We start from the raw sequence: 18109 nt of genomic DNA, 5'->3' as shown, positions 1-18109 counted from the left end.
GCTATGAGTGAGCGTAAAAACGCCTGAAGAGGTTTAAGAGAATTTTAGCCAATAAAGTGTGAGTAGTAAGGGTGAAAGTCAACGTAGAAATATGTGAGCTGCTGCCCTGAGGCATCCTCACAGAGGGTTTATCTGATACCTCAGCTGCCATAGAAGGCGAAGGCGAAGGCAACGCTGGGTTAGGCTGCTATGCCTCTCCGGAGAGGGGCAAGGGCTGGAGAATAACATAACACCCCACCCCCACCCACAGAAGTACTGGCAGTTTGGATCTGGACCTGCTAGGCAACCCTTGGGAAGACCCACCTTCCATAGATCAGGGAGGTTTATACCCTCCAAACAGATAAACAGTTGGGAAGGAAGGATTAATGAAGAGGCAGGAGGCCTGGGTAGCTAGGGATAATTTGCTACAGCAGAGATGACTGGAAGGCGTGGGGGTGGGGGCTGAGCTCTCCCTTTGAGCTGCAGTAACAGGTATATAGTCAGAGAGAAAAGCCAGAAGGTCAGGAAGGGGAAGTGGGGAAGTGAAATCCAGAGTAGTTAGGCTAAGCCCACAGGCCTCATTTTTTTCTTGCCCCCCATCCTGTCTGATTTTTCCTCCCCAATATTGATTACATTTCTTATGTTGTAGGCTGATCTCAGTTGTTTGACATGAGGAAACTGATGTTAGCGAATGCTTTCTCCATCTCTGTGTCTTGTTGGGGGAAAGGATCCTGCATCATTTTAATTAAGATGCCATTGGGATGATTATATTTTATTCTCTTATCTTGGGTTCACAATACTTAAAAAGCCCCCAAAGTCATACATTTATGTGATGTTTTGAACTTTAGCTGTGAAAATTGAGCTATAGCCTAGAAGCCTGAAATAAGAGTGTTTCCAGATTGACATAAGCCCCCAAGGCTGGCGGGTCTGCAGCAGAAGGGCAAGCAGGCTGGGACAGGCGGAGAAGGGTTTGTGTGCACTGAGTGCTACCACAAGCAAAGCCCTGTTAGGTGCTAGGAGAATCAGAAAGGAGGCAAGTAGACTCTGGGGGGAGAGACCCACCATAGGGAAGCTTTAAACCTGGAGTAGAGGCACCTGGGGATGGGCTGCTGTTTTGGTCCTATCCCAGTATATAGTGGGCGAATCTTGATCTGTGGGCAACATAACAGATCTGCTACATGTGCTGTGGTCATTGCCTAGTCCCGGGGAGGCCCTTCTAGCCAAGGTCTGGATTGAAGGCTAAATGTTGGCAGAGATTCTTCTTTGGAGATGCTGAAGTTGCTGAAAGGAAAGAACATGCAGAGTCCACAGTGAGGTTGGGGTCAAAGTTGGTTAGCCAGTTTAGGAAGTGTTAGTGCACTGTTGAGCTCGTGGGCTCCTGGGAGTCAGTGGTGCAAAGAGATATGGTAAGGAGTGGAGTGGGGAACCTAGGGTCATTGTAAATGGGATGCTCTGAGCTGAATATCCATATCAGAGAAAACTGATATAGGTGAGTTTATTAGTGGTGATGTAGGTGGTTACTCCTCTAGGATTTGTTTGATGAACTGTTTGGCCATTGGCTTTTGGGAGGTAGGTAGTGATGGTTAGGTAGATAGGATGTTAACGGGCTAGAAAGCTTGGAATCTTGCCGTCTAAAAGTGAGATGCATACTGAGAGCCATGGGTTGAGATTGTAATGTTGGAAATGGAATCCAGGGACTACCTGCATTGTTCATGGGTTCTTTTTCCACCACTAGCAGCATTTGAATGAAAGACCAACTGATCAATTCCAAAGAACTGGTAGTTGGGGATAGAGGACTAAGGGACTGAGATGAAATTTGCCATTGTGACAAGGTCTACTTTCACATGACTAGAGAAACAATGCAGGGGTGGGCCTTGAAGGAAGTTCGTGATGTGTGGAATGTGATGGTTTGTGGTAGTGAGGAGCCCCCAACTTTGTGCCTTAGGATATTGCACAAACTTTAGTAAGCATAAGAATCACCTGCAGAGCTTGTTAAAACACAGATTGCTGGCCCCACCCTCTGGGTTTCTAATTCAGAAAGTCTGGGATGGAGGCCAGGAACTTGTATTTCTATTAAGGTCTCAGCTGAAGGGATGCTGCCTGTGAAGGAGCATGTGTTCAGAACCACTGGCTGCCTTAGCTTTCTCTTCTACAGAATAGCATAGTAATTCCTGCCTGCCTAACAGAAATATAGGATTAAACGAGTCAGTGTGTGAGAAAGCGTTCAGCACCTTGTGGGCAGGATGTCAGTCTGTGTATTGCTTGCTTCCTGGTCAGTGATTTTCAAAACCTGCTCTCATGCTAGCATAACCATTTCCCTATCCCAGCATCTGGGCCTCAGGTGTAGACAGAGAACAGGGAATCTATAAAGCACCCCATGGGGATGCAGGTTTCTGTGTCAAGACCAGGAACCCCTGGAGCTATGGATGGGGTTACTGAACAAGGCCTCCTGAAGCCCAGCCAGCCTCTCTGCATTCTTATCCAAGCTGCCTGGTCAGAACTCTCTGTCTGCCTGAGTGGGCCTGGTCCCGTCTTGATCACCTGTTAGTTACCCCTACCTCTTCATCCCTAGCCAGTGGATCTTTAGTACAGTTTTTGCAGTGACTAGAAATATGGTCTTTGTCTAACCAAGACTCCAATCCATCTTGTGATCTCAAGAATGTTGCATTACTTTCCCCCACCTTGTTTGGTGATTAACTGGACAAGGTTTGGCTGCATATGCCCAAGCCCCGGAATGTGGAATCTGGACCTCTATAGTGAGGGGAGCTGGGCTGACTTTGTTCAAATGAGAAGGAATATAGCAAAGTGGTCCAGTGCATGGACTCCAGAATTGGACTGTCTGGATTTGAGCCTAGTCTCCACCACTTACTAGCAGTATCCAAGCTACTGAAACTCTTTATGCCTCACTTGCCTTATTGGCAAAATGGGGTTAACAACAGTACCAATCTTATAGGACTGTTGGGAGGATAAATGTAAGTGCTGAGGATAGTGCCTGGCATGTAACAGCTATATGTGTCAGCTCTTAATTAGTAGAATTACTACTACTAGTGTTATTCTGATGCATGGCCTCATAGTAAGCTATTGGGGGGTACAGCAGGTGGCTGGGAGGCAGGCCCTAATTCTCAGGGGAGCACAGAGAGAGCCTGCAGGCTCTCTATCAACATAGTAGACAGAGTCAGGCACTACACAGAGAGATTTTTTTTTTCCTCCAAAGGAATGGTAAGTTGGACTTGGCACCACTTCCATGCCCTCCCTTAGTGCTGTCTCCAGGGCACCTCTCCTGCACATAACCTGAGATTTGTTTAAATTAATTCCATGACAAATATATGTATACAGGTAGCTACAAAGAAATTGTTTGGTTGTTTGCTGCCCTGAAGGGTTGGCTTCACAGAGGCCACTAATATCTGAAGTTATTACCATTGAATATCTAAAAAATGTTTGAACTGAGGCTGATCCAGAGTCATGTGCACGTAGAGGTAGACACAGCCATGCACACCTCTGGATGAGGATGCAGTTTCTAAGACTTTTGGTCTCCTTCATTTATTGATATTATATATTTTTAAATTTGGATTTCTGTAAATTATAATTCATTGTTCCCTGCCCCCAACAAAGAATAGTGTTATTCATTTTCAGCCTCTTTTCTACATTTTAATTGCTTTGGAGTCTATGGGGATGAATGAAGAGGGACATGTAGGTGAAAAATCAGCCCTTTAAAGCTCCAATTTTTTTACCCTTCCTTGTCCTGAAACTTCTAGTATCAGCTCTCATCTGTCAAAGTGTAAATCAGCAATTAAAACCCAAACAGCCAAATGCCAAAGATGACCCGAAGCACAAAGCAACTGACAAACAAGTCCGGACAAATCGACGGGTAATTTATAAGCTTTGCCCTAAAATCTAATTATTTGGCAATTCGAATTTGCAGCCAGCCAGGGCTCGGCAATAAATTTAACCCGCCATAAATTATTTAGGAGCAGGCTGTGGTGTAAATCAAAACCACGAGTGTTTGTTTAAGAAATAAGCTCCTTGTGCATAAAATGTCTTTTTTTTTTCCCCCCAAGGAAGAAACTGTTAAGCAAACCATGCCCTGTTCGTTGCCCAGTGCAGCCTTTACCTCTCCCTCTTAACTTCTGCTCTTCGCTGTGGCCAGCGGGCTCCTTGATCCCTTGGAGAAAGGACCTGCCATTTATGGGACTTTTATCCAAAAACCAAGTATTTGGATAAAACCCATATATTTGCCACATATTACTTTTTCTGCCTTGTGGTGTGATGTTGCTTTTGGGTTTTATCAAATCTTTCTGTGCAGGGACGCACATGTTTTGGAATTTTCTTCAGAGAATGAAGGGAAGGGATAGATTCGTTGTTACTGTCTATAAATTGAGGGAATGCCAGTTCCTAGGTTGAGAGGGGTAAGCCCTGAAAAATGATCTGCTCATTCGCTTATTTCAGACTGGACCATAGAACCATCAGCTCAGACAAAGGGGAACCTGTACTTTGGAAAAAAGGTCTGTAAGAATGCTACACTATTAAACCCTCTGTCCCACTGTCAAGAAATTCCAAGTCTAACCTAAGACCCTCCTGCTTAAAATCCTTTTGTTGTGTCGTCAAATACAATCTTATCACTGCAAATACTTTAGCTGAAGGGAGTTTGAATACCCTGTAAGCAACCTATACATTTGTTTCTTGTAACTTACTGATTGTGAGTGTGAAATTTCATTTGAAATGCTGCTGCAGTTTTGTCCTTAGTTTTTCAAGAAAATCTCTGGGGTTCCTAGTTGAGCATTTAGAAAGCTGTTATGTTGAGAACCTTTGCTCCAACCTAAACCTCTGCTCACTTAAAATTAAAAGAATATTAAAAGAATTTTTACTTGGTGCTTCCTTTTTATCTCTTTGTCTTTCCTCCCTTTAAAAAAATGAAAAAAGATTTGCAGCAGGCATTTTATTGAGGGAGACAGCAGGTGCGATCAGTTTAGAAACATAGATACTTTGAAAAACCCGAATTCTAAGGCTTTGTCCTTAGTTATCAAGTTGTGGCCAATTTCTGTCTACCGTCAGTTTTTTGGGTTTATAACACCCTACTCTTGGACAGCCTAGTGGTGTATGCAACTTGTGAATGGTGTAGGGTGACCAACCCTCCCAATTTTAGCCCTAAATGTCCTATGTTCCAGGAAACCATTGGTCTGTGCAAACAGAAAACTGGAATGTTGGTGGTTTTTAGCAGTTGAGGGAGGAGGAGAAACCGTTTAAAGATGAGAGGCAGGGGATCTGGTAGAAAGTGCTTTGGAGCATTCTATGTCTGGGTCTGAATTCCAGCTTACCATCTTTGTCACCATAGGTAGTCATTTCACCTCTCTGGTCCTGTGGACTCTGTCAAAGCAGAGTGTTATCTGTCAGAGCCATGTGCTTGGCTTCTGTCTTGCCATTTATCATTGCTTTTGCTTGTTTACTCACCAAAAGTTGAGAGAGTGAAGTGTGTCTGCATGCTGGAATGGAACTGGGTGCTGGAGGTGCAAATGGAAGGCTCCTGGTTCCTGCCCTCCCTGAGCTTGGAGCACATAGTGGAGGCTGTTCAGTAGCAATCCTCCAGGACTTTCTGCCTTCACGGTCCCCATTTATTGCTCTGGTAACTTGAGAACAGTTGCTCTTCCTAGGAGATAGATTGAGCTCCCCAAAGACAGCTTTTCAGGCTGAAAGAAATCAGATTTTTCTTGGCCCTTCAGATTTTGAAAGCTGCTAGTCCTACTTTCTTTAAGTCTCAATTTCCCCATTTGGAGCTCCAGCTCTGTTCCTTACTAGCAGTATAACCTTGTGCAAATGACAACTTCTTTATGGGCCTTAGTGTATTTGTAAAATAGGGATGATAGTAATGATTCCCACCTCATGAGTTGTTAGGAGGATTCAGTGAGATCATTGCATTTAGCAGTGTCTGACACATAGTAAACAATAGACGGAAGGAATAAAATGATTCCATTTTCCGCATGTCTCCAAGGATGTTGGGGTCAGCCTCTCTCTACCCCTTGCCCAGACTCTGAGCACCTCACAGAGAGGAGCCACATCTCATTGTCTTTATCTGTGTCCACACCCAGCAGCCCCTGCCTAGTAAATAGTATTTGTCTATGACCTCATGATGATGGTGATTGTGATGACATGGCCTATCTTTCAGGATTAATAAGGGTAAAATAAGAAAATATATTTCAGAGCACACTATAAACTGAAAAGCCTAACACTTGGGGTGTTCCTCCATTAAGATATTTATCATAGTGCAGTGTTCATTATTTGTTTGCATATCTCTTGTGTTCACCATTCTGTAGACATCCCCAACAGCGAAACTACATCTTAACTCTAAATCCCACTCCAACACCTGTACGCTATCCTGCACACAGTAGATGGACAGGTGGTTTAACTGCATGCAAATGACATACATATGTAAGGAATTGTGAAAATATTAATAGAGGAAGAAAAGACGGCTGATAAATACAAACTGGTTCTTTGCCTCATGGTATACAAGCAGACACTCAACTACTAAAAAAAACAAAAAACAAAACAACAATGTCTTTCATCATTCTAAGGAAATGATGAAATTGAAGGCGGGAGAAGGAGAAGGAGCAGGGATAAGTTTCATTATCAAAGCAATTGCTCCTAGAAGCCGGCACTTAACCACATCTTCATAAGCTCTTGAAATTAATGTGACCAACTTACAACTTTGGGGTAAGCTCTCTGAGTTACCCCTCATTTTTCATGGAGCTGAGGCCCTCTTGTTCCTCCTCTCTGGGAGAGTGGTAATGAATAGGAGCCCTTAGATCGGCTCTATTTTCCCAGGAGTGAAGAAGCCAGCAGCAGGAAAGTTTGAAGCTGCAGTGGGGAAACCCACAGGCCAAGTTTTCAGAGAACCTACTGGGGATGCTGACTCGGTGCTGGTCAGAGCAGGAGCTGAAGCGCTTACTATTTTATAATAAATACTAATGAAATTCTAGATCCATAATAACATTTCAGATATCTAAAACAAACCATGTGCTTGTAAAAAAGTGGAAAGAGATCAACTTTAAGTCATAAATTCTTGGTAATAGAGGGGTTTTTTTCTATTTGTGTTTGATAGATATTTTTGTTTCCAGAGGAATGTCAACTCCTAATTTCATAATGTATCATGGGCTTAAGAAAATTGAATTTAATAAAAGCCAGAGATGAATGGCATCCTTAAAGGTCCCAACACTTGTCTTTATTAGCAGGACAAACTGCAGGTCTCCAAACACTGCTTCTCTCGAAATGAAAGTTTAAATGAAAAGTACAGTTGTGTCACAGGTTAAATTTCATTGTGGGCCCAGCTAACGTTGTTAGTGAGGGGCTGGCTGTATTTGTTTCCTGAGACACCAGGGCAGCCAAACTCACCAGGCTATGGAGCTCTTTCTGTTGGGAAGTATTTTTCCTGCTCAGTGGGAGATGAAGGATATAGCTGAAAATTAGGGAGTCAGATGAGCCTGACTCAGATGAGCCCCACATTAGAATTAGCTCTTGGAGATCTTGGGGATCTGATTTTTCAGGGGCACCAATATGTATTTTGTGTGTGTGTACCTTAATTTTGTTTTCAGCACAATACAACAAAACTTGGCCAGTTTTGTATTGTGTGTGGCCAGTAAGAGGCCCAGGGAATTGGGGAACACAGTGAGAGGAGAAGCATCACCCAATCTAAGCAGCAGCCTGGGCCTCCTCTGTGCTCCCCCTTGGCTTCAGCAGTGCAGCCTCTGTGCCTGTCCTATTTTGGGGGGCTCCACTCAGCTTCCACATCTTTCGGGATCACCCCAGGCAGACCATGCAACCAGAACCTTTGAGTTTCTCCATCATGAAATCTGATTGCCTTGATTTGGTCTTCAGTCCTGCTGTAATGAATTGGATAAAAATAGATGCCTTAAAAAACAAGGTTGATAGTGGTGGGTATGTTTAGGAGAAAGGATACCTAGCTGCCCTGGGATAACAGGCAATTGGCCATTTCTCTTGACTTTCCACTTGCCCGTTTCTTGAACGTAGTCAGGTGTGGAACAGCTTCACTGGTGCCTCTCCCAGCTGTCCCTGGAGACAACCAATTTGCTTTGATTTTAGTGATACTAGAAAGGTCCTCTCCAGAATGGGGGACCTGGGATAGGGATGTGACTGGAACTGACTGCTGGGACTGCTGATTGGGCAGAGCCCCCCTTTCTCTCTCTCTCTCTCTCTCTCTCTCTCTCTCTCTCTCTTTCTCTGTCTCCACATTGGAAGCCTTTTCCACATGCTAATTTTACTCGGAGGATTTTGCTTTTATTTATTTTTTTTATTATTTCCTATTTGTCTCTTCCAGATGTTTTCAGGCAGTTTTTTGTGTGTGTGTGTTGTAAACTAATTCCATTCATGTTTTAAAAATTTATGAAAGCGCTAATAAAAATGTCAAAGTAGTAAAAATGTTAGCTTTTCCTCTGCTTTGATTAAATTTTGCAAACTGTTTTTGAATATTAAAAAGCAATAATTTTTTTTATTCTCTCTGCTCGTTTTCCCTCTTCTCTCTGGTGCCTGTGTGCTCTCTCCTGCCCTCTCCCCCCTCTGGAGCGTTCCTCCCTTCCCAGGAGCGATGTATGAGGCTTGCTGCACAGCCAGCCTTCTGCAAGCCTGTTTGCACACCAGGACCTTGGTGCTGTGCATCTCTATTAAATAACGGAGACAAATTAATCTTAGAGACACCAAACAAATTGTCACTCCTCCTCCTTCTCTTCCATTACGTTCCAGTGGACTGGGAAGGACTGGTTAAGCGATTTGGGGTGGGGGAGCCAGTGGGAGTGGGGAGGGCCTACTGCCTGAAAGAAAGGTGGGAGGCACTAGCTCCTATTACTCTTAATCAGTTTTCTCTTCTTTAATATCCCCTTTGGCTTTATTTACTATGTATCTTTTTTTTTTTTTTTTTTTTTTTGGTGGGGGAAACTAATGAAGAAACTCACCGGCTCTGTTTAAACTTCATATATGGGAAGCTGTGTTTTGGTCTGATGGCTGGTTGTCTGTATGGCTGGAGATCCAGGCCCCTTCCAGGGCTCGGACCTGGGCTAGAGGAAGGAGGGGCCTACTTTTAGGGACTCGAGTGAGCAAGCCTCTGCTAGAGGAAACCACTTGAGGAAACTGGAGCAGATTGTACTACTGTCTTGTTTCCCCTTTCCAGACAGTAGGGTGGGATATGTGCCTAGTCCCTGGAACCTGTGAGACTATTCACAGTGGGAGGGTTGGGACTGTAACTGAGTTAGCACCATCTCACTCAGTCTTGGATTTGGCCTGCCAGGAGGTAATGAGTTCAAAACACTCCCTCATTCTTGACTCTCTGAGTTATTATTTGAAATACTCAATTTAAACAAAAAAAAAAACCTTATTTTTTTCTCTTCTTTGTCTTTGCCATTCCAGGAAATCATCGAGTTCCCCATCCTGAAGCTAAATGGCCGGACCATGGAGATTGAGTCTACCTTTCACATGTATGTCCAGCCTGTAGTCCATCCACAGCTTACTCCCTTCTGCACAGAGGTAAGGGTCCTGGAACTGGGCGGCAAGGGCTATTGGGGCAGGAGCTTTTGGATCATTGGTGTACAGGCCGATTAGTGAAAGTGAATTCCTATCAGCAGTTAAAGTGGGTATACATTGGACCCCGCAGTTGGCTCTCTACAAAGTCTGCCGCTCTATTTCGGTCATTCTGGTCATTGGAGACCCAGGAAAAGCAGTGACACAATCTGTCTCAGCTCCCCAACATTTTCCCTTCCTTGCAGTCCCTACCCTTCCCGATGACTGGGCGCTTGGAATCTAGGAGCAGGATGGTGCCTCTGGGACTCAGGCTCTTTTTCAGTTTCATTTCCCTTAGGGCCCCTTGGCAACAGGTGAAGCCTGTAGCTTCTCAGAAGGAGACGTTCAGCTTTCTTAGCTTTCTGGCGATGTTTCTCTGTCCTTGAGGAAAGTAGCCCAGTGTGGAACATTGGCTGAGTTTGTGGGAAGCATACTGTATCATCGAGGAAAGAGAAGGGCAATCCAAGTGGGGTATGTACATAGCCTGGCCAAGGCTGAAATGTCCTTATCCTTGTCTTAGGCTGGTACTACACTCAGCCACCTTGTAAGCAGGTTAGTACTGGCCCCATTTTACAGACTGAAACTGGGACTGAGACCTTGCTGTTTGCCGGAGGTGCAAATGAGCCATTGGCAGAGAGAAGCCCCTTCAGAGTTCTGACTCTCATGGCTGTAAGGAGAGCCTTCTGTGGCTGCTTTTCCCTGTGATGTGTTATGTTATACTCTCTGTGGTGGCTGCAGGCTATGATGAAATCCCAAGAATGGTCAAGAATATGTAGTAACAGAGGTGATGGGAAAACATGAGTGTTTCTTGAATTCTTTCAGAATTTGGGACTGTGGGGTTTGTTAGAGACTTTGTGCCTTCATTTACAGACCTACTTTTTTTTTTTTTTTTTTTTTTTTTTTAAATATACGAATGAAACGGGAGGAAAGAAGTTCTTGAGTAATCCCCAAACAATCTTGGTGTGGAGGAGGCTGGGGAAGGGCCCTCCTGCCGCTGCTGAGAGGGCTCAGTGACCTCTGTGGCTGACTTAGCCCAGATATGATGCCCTGATATGAGGCCTGAGGGTCACTTCTAGGCATGATGCCAGTGTTTGCTGCCTGACTCAGGTGGGCCTTTTGTTGCAGGCATCCGTCTGCTAAGGTGTCTAGTCTCTTAAGTCTTTCATTGTTCCAGCTAACGATATTGGGACTCTTGCTTTCTTTGGGGTCTGCTGTTTTTTCCCTCTTTCCCTGGGAATTACCTATACCACCAGGGGGAGCTAATCTGTCCTTTTTGCCCCCTTTGAAAAATTAACATTTTAATGATGATGAAAATCCCCTTCCTGATGGGAAGGGAAGGGAACACTTTCCTTAAACCAGCCAGGTACCTGAGCCCTCCACTGGCCTGAAAGTGTAGTGTCCTCTGTCCTCTTCCTCCTCTCTGTGTGTAAGTTCCCCTTGGGGGACTCAGCTCTAGCTAGGCTGCTTGGCATAGACAAGGAGGCCCAGATTTGTCAAGGTTGCTACCTGCTAGGGATGGAACAGAATGCTGCTGGAGCTTGGCCTGGACAGGAGTGGATGCCCCATAGCATTGGGAAAAGGGATATATTTTAGAGTTGGGCTGCTGCTGCTTTTTGGGGGGAAGGGGAGAAGGATTGTGGGACTATGATGAAAGCCATGTTGCTTTTTTCTAGAAAATTTCACTCAAGGGCATACACGCATAATTTGGATGGTAGTAGGCTTGGTAGTGCTGGGAAATCCCTGTTATGAAAGTGAAGGTGTGGCTGTGCTGCAGGCACTCAGTCTACATTTTGTCTCAGGCTTCCAGCGCTCAAAACTCTCCCTGACTCGGTCCCTGCCTTTTTGTCCAACTTCATCTCTCCCTGCTTCCTCTTCCCCTCACTTCCCTCGTCTAAAGGTTGCCTTCTTACAGACGACCTTGGCACATGATAGTCCTTTGCCTGGGTGATGCTACCGCTCTCCTCCCCCACCCCCTACTTCTCCCCTAGGACTCTGCTCACGGTCACCTTCTCTGGGAAGCCTGGGAAGGCTGGGTTGTGCTCACCTCAAAATAACACTGACCATATACATTATACTGTAATTATTTACTGTGTCTGTCTCCTCACTGAACTGTGAGTTCCTTGAGGGCAGACACTAGATCTGACCCATCTGTGTCCCATCATTAGGACCTCATACTAAGCAAACACTTAATATGTGTTCCTTAAATGAATGAATCTTGTCAAGGAATTATTCAGCCACACTTAGAGTAACTGTACTGCTGATTTGCTCTTTTGAGCAAGTAAAGTCTTTGGAAAACTTTATCATGTAAATAGTGCCCTGTCTCCATACCTCGTGGAACTCTTGTGCAGAGAGAGCCATGGACACAGGATGAGGGCTGTTGTTCTCAGACCTCATCCTTCCTGATAGTAGCTGCCTTTCCAGCTGGAGGGAACAACCTCAGAGCTCCTGGTTGTGCCTGAGCTGCTCCTCTGGTAGAATTTTCTCTCGTGCACAAGCAGTTCTTAAGAACTCTGGCATGTGTGTGCGTGCACACATGACAAATAGAGCACACACATGAGCACGTGCTTGTGTGGAGGGGCGAGAGATAGGTCCAATGCTGGCAGCAGAAAGAGGGATTCTGCTTTGCATAAGTTTGTAGTCCGCATATAGATACTCTTACTGTTCTGTGTAATGAACATGTTATTGGCCTTCTTGAAGTCCTTTCTTAGTTTCAGTTGATAGTCAGCCTGGAGACATGGTTCTGACAGAGATAGGATGGGATGCGTTTCATTCCTTCCCAAGCCCTTTCTTTACTGCCTTTAGAATCTGCTCCTACTCATCAGATCTCTGTCTCCAGCAGCATGACTGCCACATAGTCCCTGACCTTGAGCAGTCTTTTTTGTCGTCATTGTCATGAAAAAACTAGAAAAATACCCATTTTGCTAAATGCCAGTAAAGGGTTTTCTCTTGCACCTGTACTTATAAAGGGTGAGATTTATTGGTCTCTTTGTCTGAGCAGAAAGAGTGGGTCTGATTATCAGATTGCACACCAGAGACAAGTGCTTATGTAATCAACAAACTGTCTTGGTGTCAGAATACGATTTGTGTTGGAGATAAACTGTGAAAGGAGAAAGTGCTGGATGCTGACATGCTATTGGCACCAAGTGTCCTGGGCTGCTTCCTGTAGTTGCTAGTGTTTATGACGAAGCCAGCTCATTCCTGGATGAAGCCGTTGTGTGGGTAGGGGATCTCAGCAACCAGCCATGTTATCAGTCAGGGTCAAAAACCCCTCGCCTTGTGGTTTCTGAGTCTGGAGAAGCGGGAGTTAATCTGTAATCCCTCAGTGAAAGGAGCCACAGAGCACACATTAATTCTTCCTCTCACCTCTCTTGCTTTAAGTGGTTAAGGTCTCTGAGCTCTGTTTAGCCTGTGAGCCCTGGTTCTCAGCTTAATAATACTTGGCTTTGCTCTAGTACCTTTCATTGTGAGGATATGAAAGCTTTTTACCAATATATATTAACCCAAGTGGGAATGAGCTTAAACTGTAGCATGAAAGATTTAAGTTATACCTAAGGTAGAACTTTCCAGTATTTATTTTATTAAATTTTCTCTCTCCCTCACAGCTTGTGGTGTAAGTCTTACAGGTAGGTGTCTTACTGGTTGTTAGTATCAGGTATAAGGACCAACTTTTTAAATTTCACCCCATCTTCATCCAGTGCCTTGGCAGAGCTGATAAGATAGTAGTCCATCCTTGGAAGAATTAATGCAGGGGAATATAGCCTCCCCCTGGAAAGCTGCCTCTAGTCGAACCAAGAGTTCAAACCCCCATGTCTCTGGGGGTTGAGTTCAAGTCCTTCAGGAAGTCAGCTGTAAGCCATGCTTTGCTGGACCACAAGTCGTATGGGAACCGTGTAGAAAGAGGGAGCTGAACTCACTAGGTTCCTCTCAGGCTGATGATTCTAAGATTGCTGGAGAGGAGTTTGGGAAAGCCCCAGGATTCTGGAACCCCAACCCCCACCCCCACCCCTAGTGTGGGAAGAGTCAGGCCTAGTCTGTAGTGAGAGCTCCTACAGAGCAGCACCCCTGGTTTTCCCTTTTGGTAGAGCAATTTTCTCTCCCAAATCTGTGATCTTCCTAGGACCCAGGGCAGGTGCTTCTAGTGTACACAGATGCTGACCAAAGTTCCATCTCCAAGGAGGGAGGGTTCTCAGCAAGGGTGCCACTGGTTTCCTTTGTGTCTGGAAGCCCTTCAGCATTCAGCTCATCTGAGTGACCCTTGGTGGGAGCCCAGAGAAGGGGTAGCCCTATCCTTGCCTCAGGAACTCAGGCCAGATATGCGACGGGCATGTAGACCCTGGAGCTTTCCAAGAAGGAAGAATTGCTGTGAGCGCTCTTTTCCAGGACAGTCCAGACCCAAAGCCCCAGCTCCAAGCTTGGGGGTGTGGCTCAGCTTTGGGGGAACTAAGCAGGAGACAACCTGACCCAGAAAGGGCAGTGGTGGGTGCATGGGCAGTAGTCAGTCCTGTCGATATGGGAGCTGGAGTTGGTACAAGTCTGCTCTGAACTCTGGCCACTGTATACCTGAGATAAAACACAGGGCAACTGCCTGCTCAGTGTGTGGCTCTGGAAAGTGCACAGGCCCTGGGTGCTAGCAGGGCTGGGCACAGGAGAGGGCTGCCAAGAGGAATGCAGATTCAATGAAGGTTTTCATGTTTTTCTTCACTGCTGGCTCCCTAATTCCTATAATGGGCCCAGCACGTTGTAGGCTCTTCAAGAATAGTCATTGGCTAAATAAAAGGAGTCTTAGCACTCCAAGATTAAAGCTGCTGACCTGGGGCTCATCTCCCGCCATCCCCTCTCCAACCCTCAGTAGACCATCTTTTCTTCTCTTTGGCTCAGGCCCTCCCTCTGCTGGGCAGTTCTTTGGTCTCCCAAGCAAGGAAAGGGTGTGAAGGTGCCAGCCGGGTGGGCATGCTGTGGGTTAAAGCCTTGTGAAACAACAGTGTAGTTAATCTTTCTAATTTATTTTCCTTTTAGACCATGGGAAGTCTGTAGGCAGCAGCTGTTACCCAATTAAAATACAGATTAATATAAAAACAGTTTCTGGAATATAAAATAGAGTGGCTGTGTCCTTACACTTCCTTAAAATACCACCTAATAATGACTTGATGAACTACAGAAACCCACCTAGAGGAACTCAGCGTTCTTAAAATGAAAATTTCTTCCCTAAAAGGTGTGTATTACCATTCCATGTAAGTCGCTATGAGAAAATAACCTTCCCTCTTAGTGCCAGCGGTTTCTGTGAGTTGGGTATTTGGTATTCATTAAATGTAATTATAGTTTAATTGGAGTTTAATCTGTCCCTCCAACACTTAAAAAAAAAATAGACGTTTCCAAGCAAGCCTTCGATGCTACTCTCTCTGGAAGTAGCCATGGGCACAGTGGGTATAGTGATTTCCAGCTGAGTCCAGTTCTGTGGACTGGACCTCCTGCCTCAGATCCTGGAGGCAGTCTGTTCTAGCCTGTGCTTAAGCAATATTTTCACTTCTAAACAAATCAAAGCAACAAGCTTGTTTCAACCTAAGCCTGACCTGGGTGAAACATAGGCCTGTGAGTCAGCAATTCTCTAGACCAGGTTTGTACGCTCGGCTTTGCTGACTGAGTTTCCCCATCAGTTGAAGGTGCCTGTTTCTTGCTTGGCTGGTTGGTATAGAGGGCCCACGTATGCAGGGTGAAGGGTGGATGTCTGTGGGAACTCCCCTGGTCCTTCACTGGCGTTAGAGGGGGAAATGCTGGGCATTGAGGCCCAGAGCAGGGGTGGACTGGAAACTAAGTGTGCCTGTCCTGTGTGATTATTCCCTAAGTCCGACCGGAGCCTCTGTGAAGCTTGGAGGTGAATTTACTTTAGGTTTTAATTTGTGAGGCATTATGGAGTCTGTCGAACACAAAAGGCACATAAAATCCTTTTTTATTTTTATTTCTGCAAATGAAAGCTGAAACAGGTATGAGACATACCCTGTGATCAGCACATAGGTGTGTATCCCCATTTCAGGGCAGGATGTTGTTAGAAAGTTTAGAGCGTGTCCTGGGACTTTATTCCCAAGGCTCTCAGCCTAAAACAGCACAGGTCAGAGTTCTTTACAGTAGAAGGAGAAAAACAGAAAAGAAAGAATTCAGTCCGGCTTTGAGTTTTCCATCCATTGGATCTTTATCTTTCCTTTCAGCTCACCGGGATTATTCAAGCCATGGTGGATGGTCAGCCAAGCCTGCAGCAAGTGCTCGAGGTAGGTTGAGTGACCTTTAATTCCTAACCTCTGACCCCTTCCTGCCGCCTTTCTCTCCCTCCCCTCCTGAGAATGTAGCTGTGTAATTTGACTATGATTATGGCTTGATTAGAATAACATTTGCTGTCACATCAGTGACATGCTGTTGAGAGTATTGAACCATTGATCTGTCATCTCCAGCTGTTCCTGTCAGGGTTACTGACAAGATGTCCGAGTGCTGCCAGGAGGCTGGCGGAGGGCCCCCAGCCCGTCCCGTGCTGGCTGGTTCTGGGCAGCCTGCGCTGGGCAGGCTGGGAGGTAGGGGAGCTGAGCTATGGCACTGCTGGACTGGCCCCGGGGACTGGAGGTGTTTTTGTTTAGCTTTAGTGTTGGCTTCTTGTGGCATGTGAGCACTTCATTAACTCACCCAGAAGTCCCTATTGATGGCTTTTGTTTGCTGTCAGCTCCTCCAGGAGGTGCGGCTGGGCCCGCCTGCCCCACTGCAGCTTGCCGCTGGACGCAGTGTGCCTGTCGGGTGCAGAGGCTGTACTGGGTAATGATTCCTAATCAGAATAATTACAACAATTGCCTGTGTGAGGGAAATCAAATTAAAGGCTTTAGAACCCTTGGCAGAGACCACACTTCTAGGATGTTCTCCTCGGGGAGCTGGAAAAGGTTAAGATGCAGCTTCTTGTGCTCCAGCCTAAGGGAACAAGGAAGGGCAGTGCTCTGCCTCAGCTTGTCTCCCAGCCCCCTTTGCCTGGGAGTTTTCAGAGAAGGAGAGGTCCCCCTCCCACTCCTCTGTAGGGGGGCGGAGAAGAGAAAAAGCCTGTGGCTCTCCTTAGGTGCTTTATTTGTCTTTAAGACCAATACACCCGAAGCTCAGCCCCTGTCAAAGCACAGGAGAAACAGAGTATACAGGGAAGAGCGGGCACATCTGCACTGGAGGTAGTGAGCCTCGGGGAAAGAGGGTGGTGGCAGGGAGCGGGAGGGGGAGCTGTTTATTTAGTCAAGTCAGCCTGTCCTGTAGGAATGCAGACTGAATTTCCTGGGGCTCCTCAGGATGGAGCCAGGGTCAGAGGCGGGTTTAGGCTCACCTAGTGGGACAGTTTGCCTCCTGTCCCTGAGAGTGTGCAAGCCCAGGCTCTGTAACCAGTCAGGCTCTGGGGAGGGGCAGGGTTAGGTACCTGCAATGAACTGGGAGAAGATAGATGAGCTCTGAGATGTCTCCCAACCCCGTGGACCCTCTTTTTTTTGACAGAAGATACACTCTTATGACTGAGAGGCCTCCTCAGCTTGCACTGTTCCTCAAAGGACCAGGATCAAGGAGACAGAAAGGACCTGTCCTTCCCTGTGTCACAGCTAGCAAGCCCAGATAGGGCCTGGCTCCTGAGGGAGGCTGTAAGACAGGCAGCTTGTCCATGGAATGTCTCTGGGCTCCTGGGATGAAGATGCTTCTTCTGAACTAGCACAAATCCTGGGATGGTAGGGTTATGAGGTTTTTTCCCTCAGTGGTGCCAATTGAGGGGGAGATGTGGTCTTCAGGGGGCATCCTCCCACTGATCCCAGGTCAGCCCTGGAGAGGAGTCCTCAGAGGACTCCAGTCTCACCCAGCAAGCTCTTTCTGCTGCTTCAGCACTCTTTGTGGGGAAGAGGGAAGATTTCCGGCATTGACCTGAATAGGCAGCCTGGCAAGATAAGGAGACCTAACCAGGCTCTACTTTGTCTTATTATCCCTGAGTTGGTTACAGAGCTAAAGAGATAACTTTTTGTCCTAATCAAGATCCTGAGCAGGTGGCCAGCTAGGTGTTTGCCTGACTCATCTATTCTCTAAAAAAAATTTTCTTCTTCCTTTAGCTCATTTGTCCTGACTGTCTTCCACCTCCCTGGTCCAACCTGAAGGCATTAGAACCAACAGGGAGAGACAGGATACAGGAGTGAATTGTCATCATTCCCTCATCCCAAAACAAGGTCAATGGATAGACTTTCTGGGCTCCTGAAAACCTGTTCACCCATCCATTCACACAGCCATCCACACATTCATCCCCCCACCTCTACTCATCTGTTTATCCATCCATAATCTACCTATCCAGCCATCCGTGTATCCACCTGACTCTTTTGTTCTAAGTAGGCTCAGGCTGGGCTCCCCTAGACCTTCAGCAGCTGTTGAGGGGGTGGGGAGGATTGAGAGGGTTGGGGCTGGAGAGGAAGATTGAGGTTACCCTGACGGTTCCTCTAGCCCTTTATCCATTCAAGCAGAGAGGGAAGGAAAAGGACAGGCCTGATTCCTAATGTGGTATCACTTCCTTAACAGGCTCATAGTAGAAGAT

At 46.1% G+C, this 18109-nt stretch overlaps 1 protein-coding gene across 12 annotated transcripts in view; it reads left to right on the top strand.

Annotated features, from left to right (window-relative positions):
* Positions 1 to 18109, top strand: part of ERI3 (ERI1 exoribonuclease family member 3) — a 122156-nt gene that overhangs the window by 20926 nt on the left and 83121 nt on the right. For 7 of the 12 annotated variants that reach the window (XM_054572118.1, XM_054572116.1, XM_054572114.1 and 4 more), the window contains 2 exons: positions 9388 to 9504; positions 15741 to 15800. In XM_054572118.1, the coding sequence (XP_054428093.1) occupies positions 9430 to 9504; positions 15741 to 15800 (135 nt within the window). In that variant the 5' untranslated portion in view covers positions 9388 to 9429. The other 5 variants (XM_054572117.1, XM_054572113.1, XM_054572115.1 and 2 more) reach the window with 4 other exon arrangements.

Source organism: Pteronotus mesoamericanus, unplaced genomic scaffold (genome assembly GCF_021234165.1).
Source record: "Pteronotus mesoamericanus isolate MK-2021 breed Mesoamerican mustached bat unplaced genomic scaffold, CSHL_Meso_final contig_221, whole genome shotgun sequence".
In the NCBI taxonomy this organism is placed as follows: Eukaryota; Metazoa; Chordata; class Mammalia; order Chiroptera; family Mormoopidae; genus Pteronotus; species Pteronotus mesoamericanus.
This window is presented reverse-complemented; position numbering and strand designations above follow the sequence as displayed.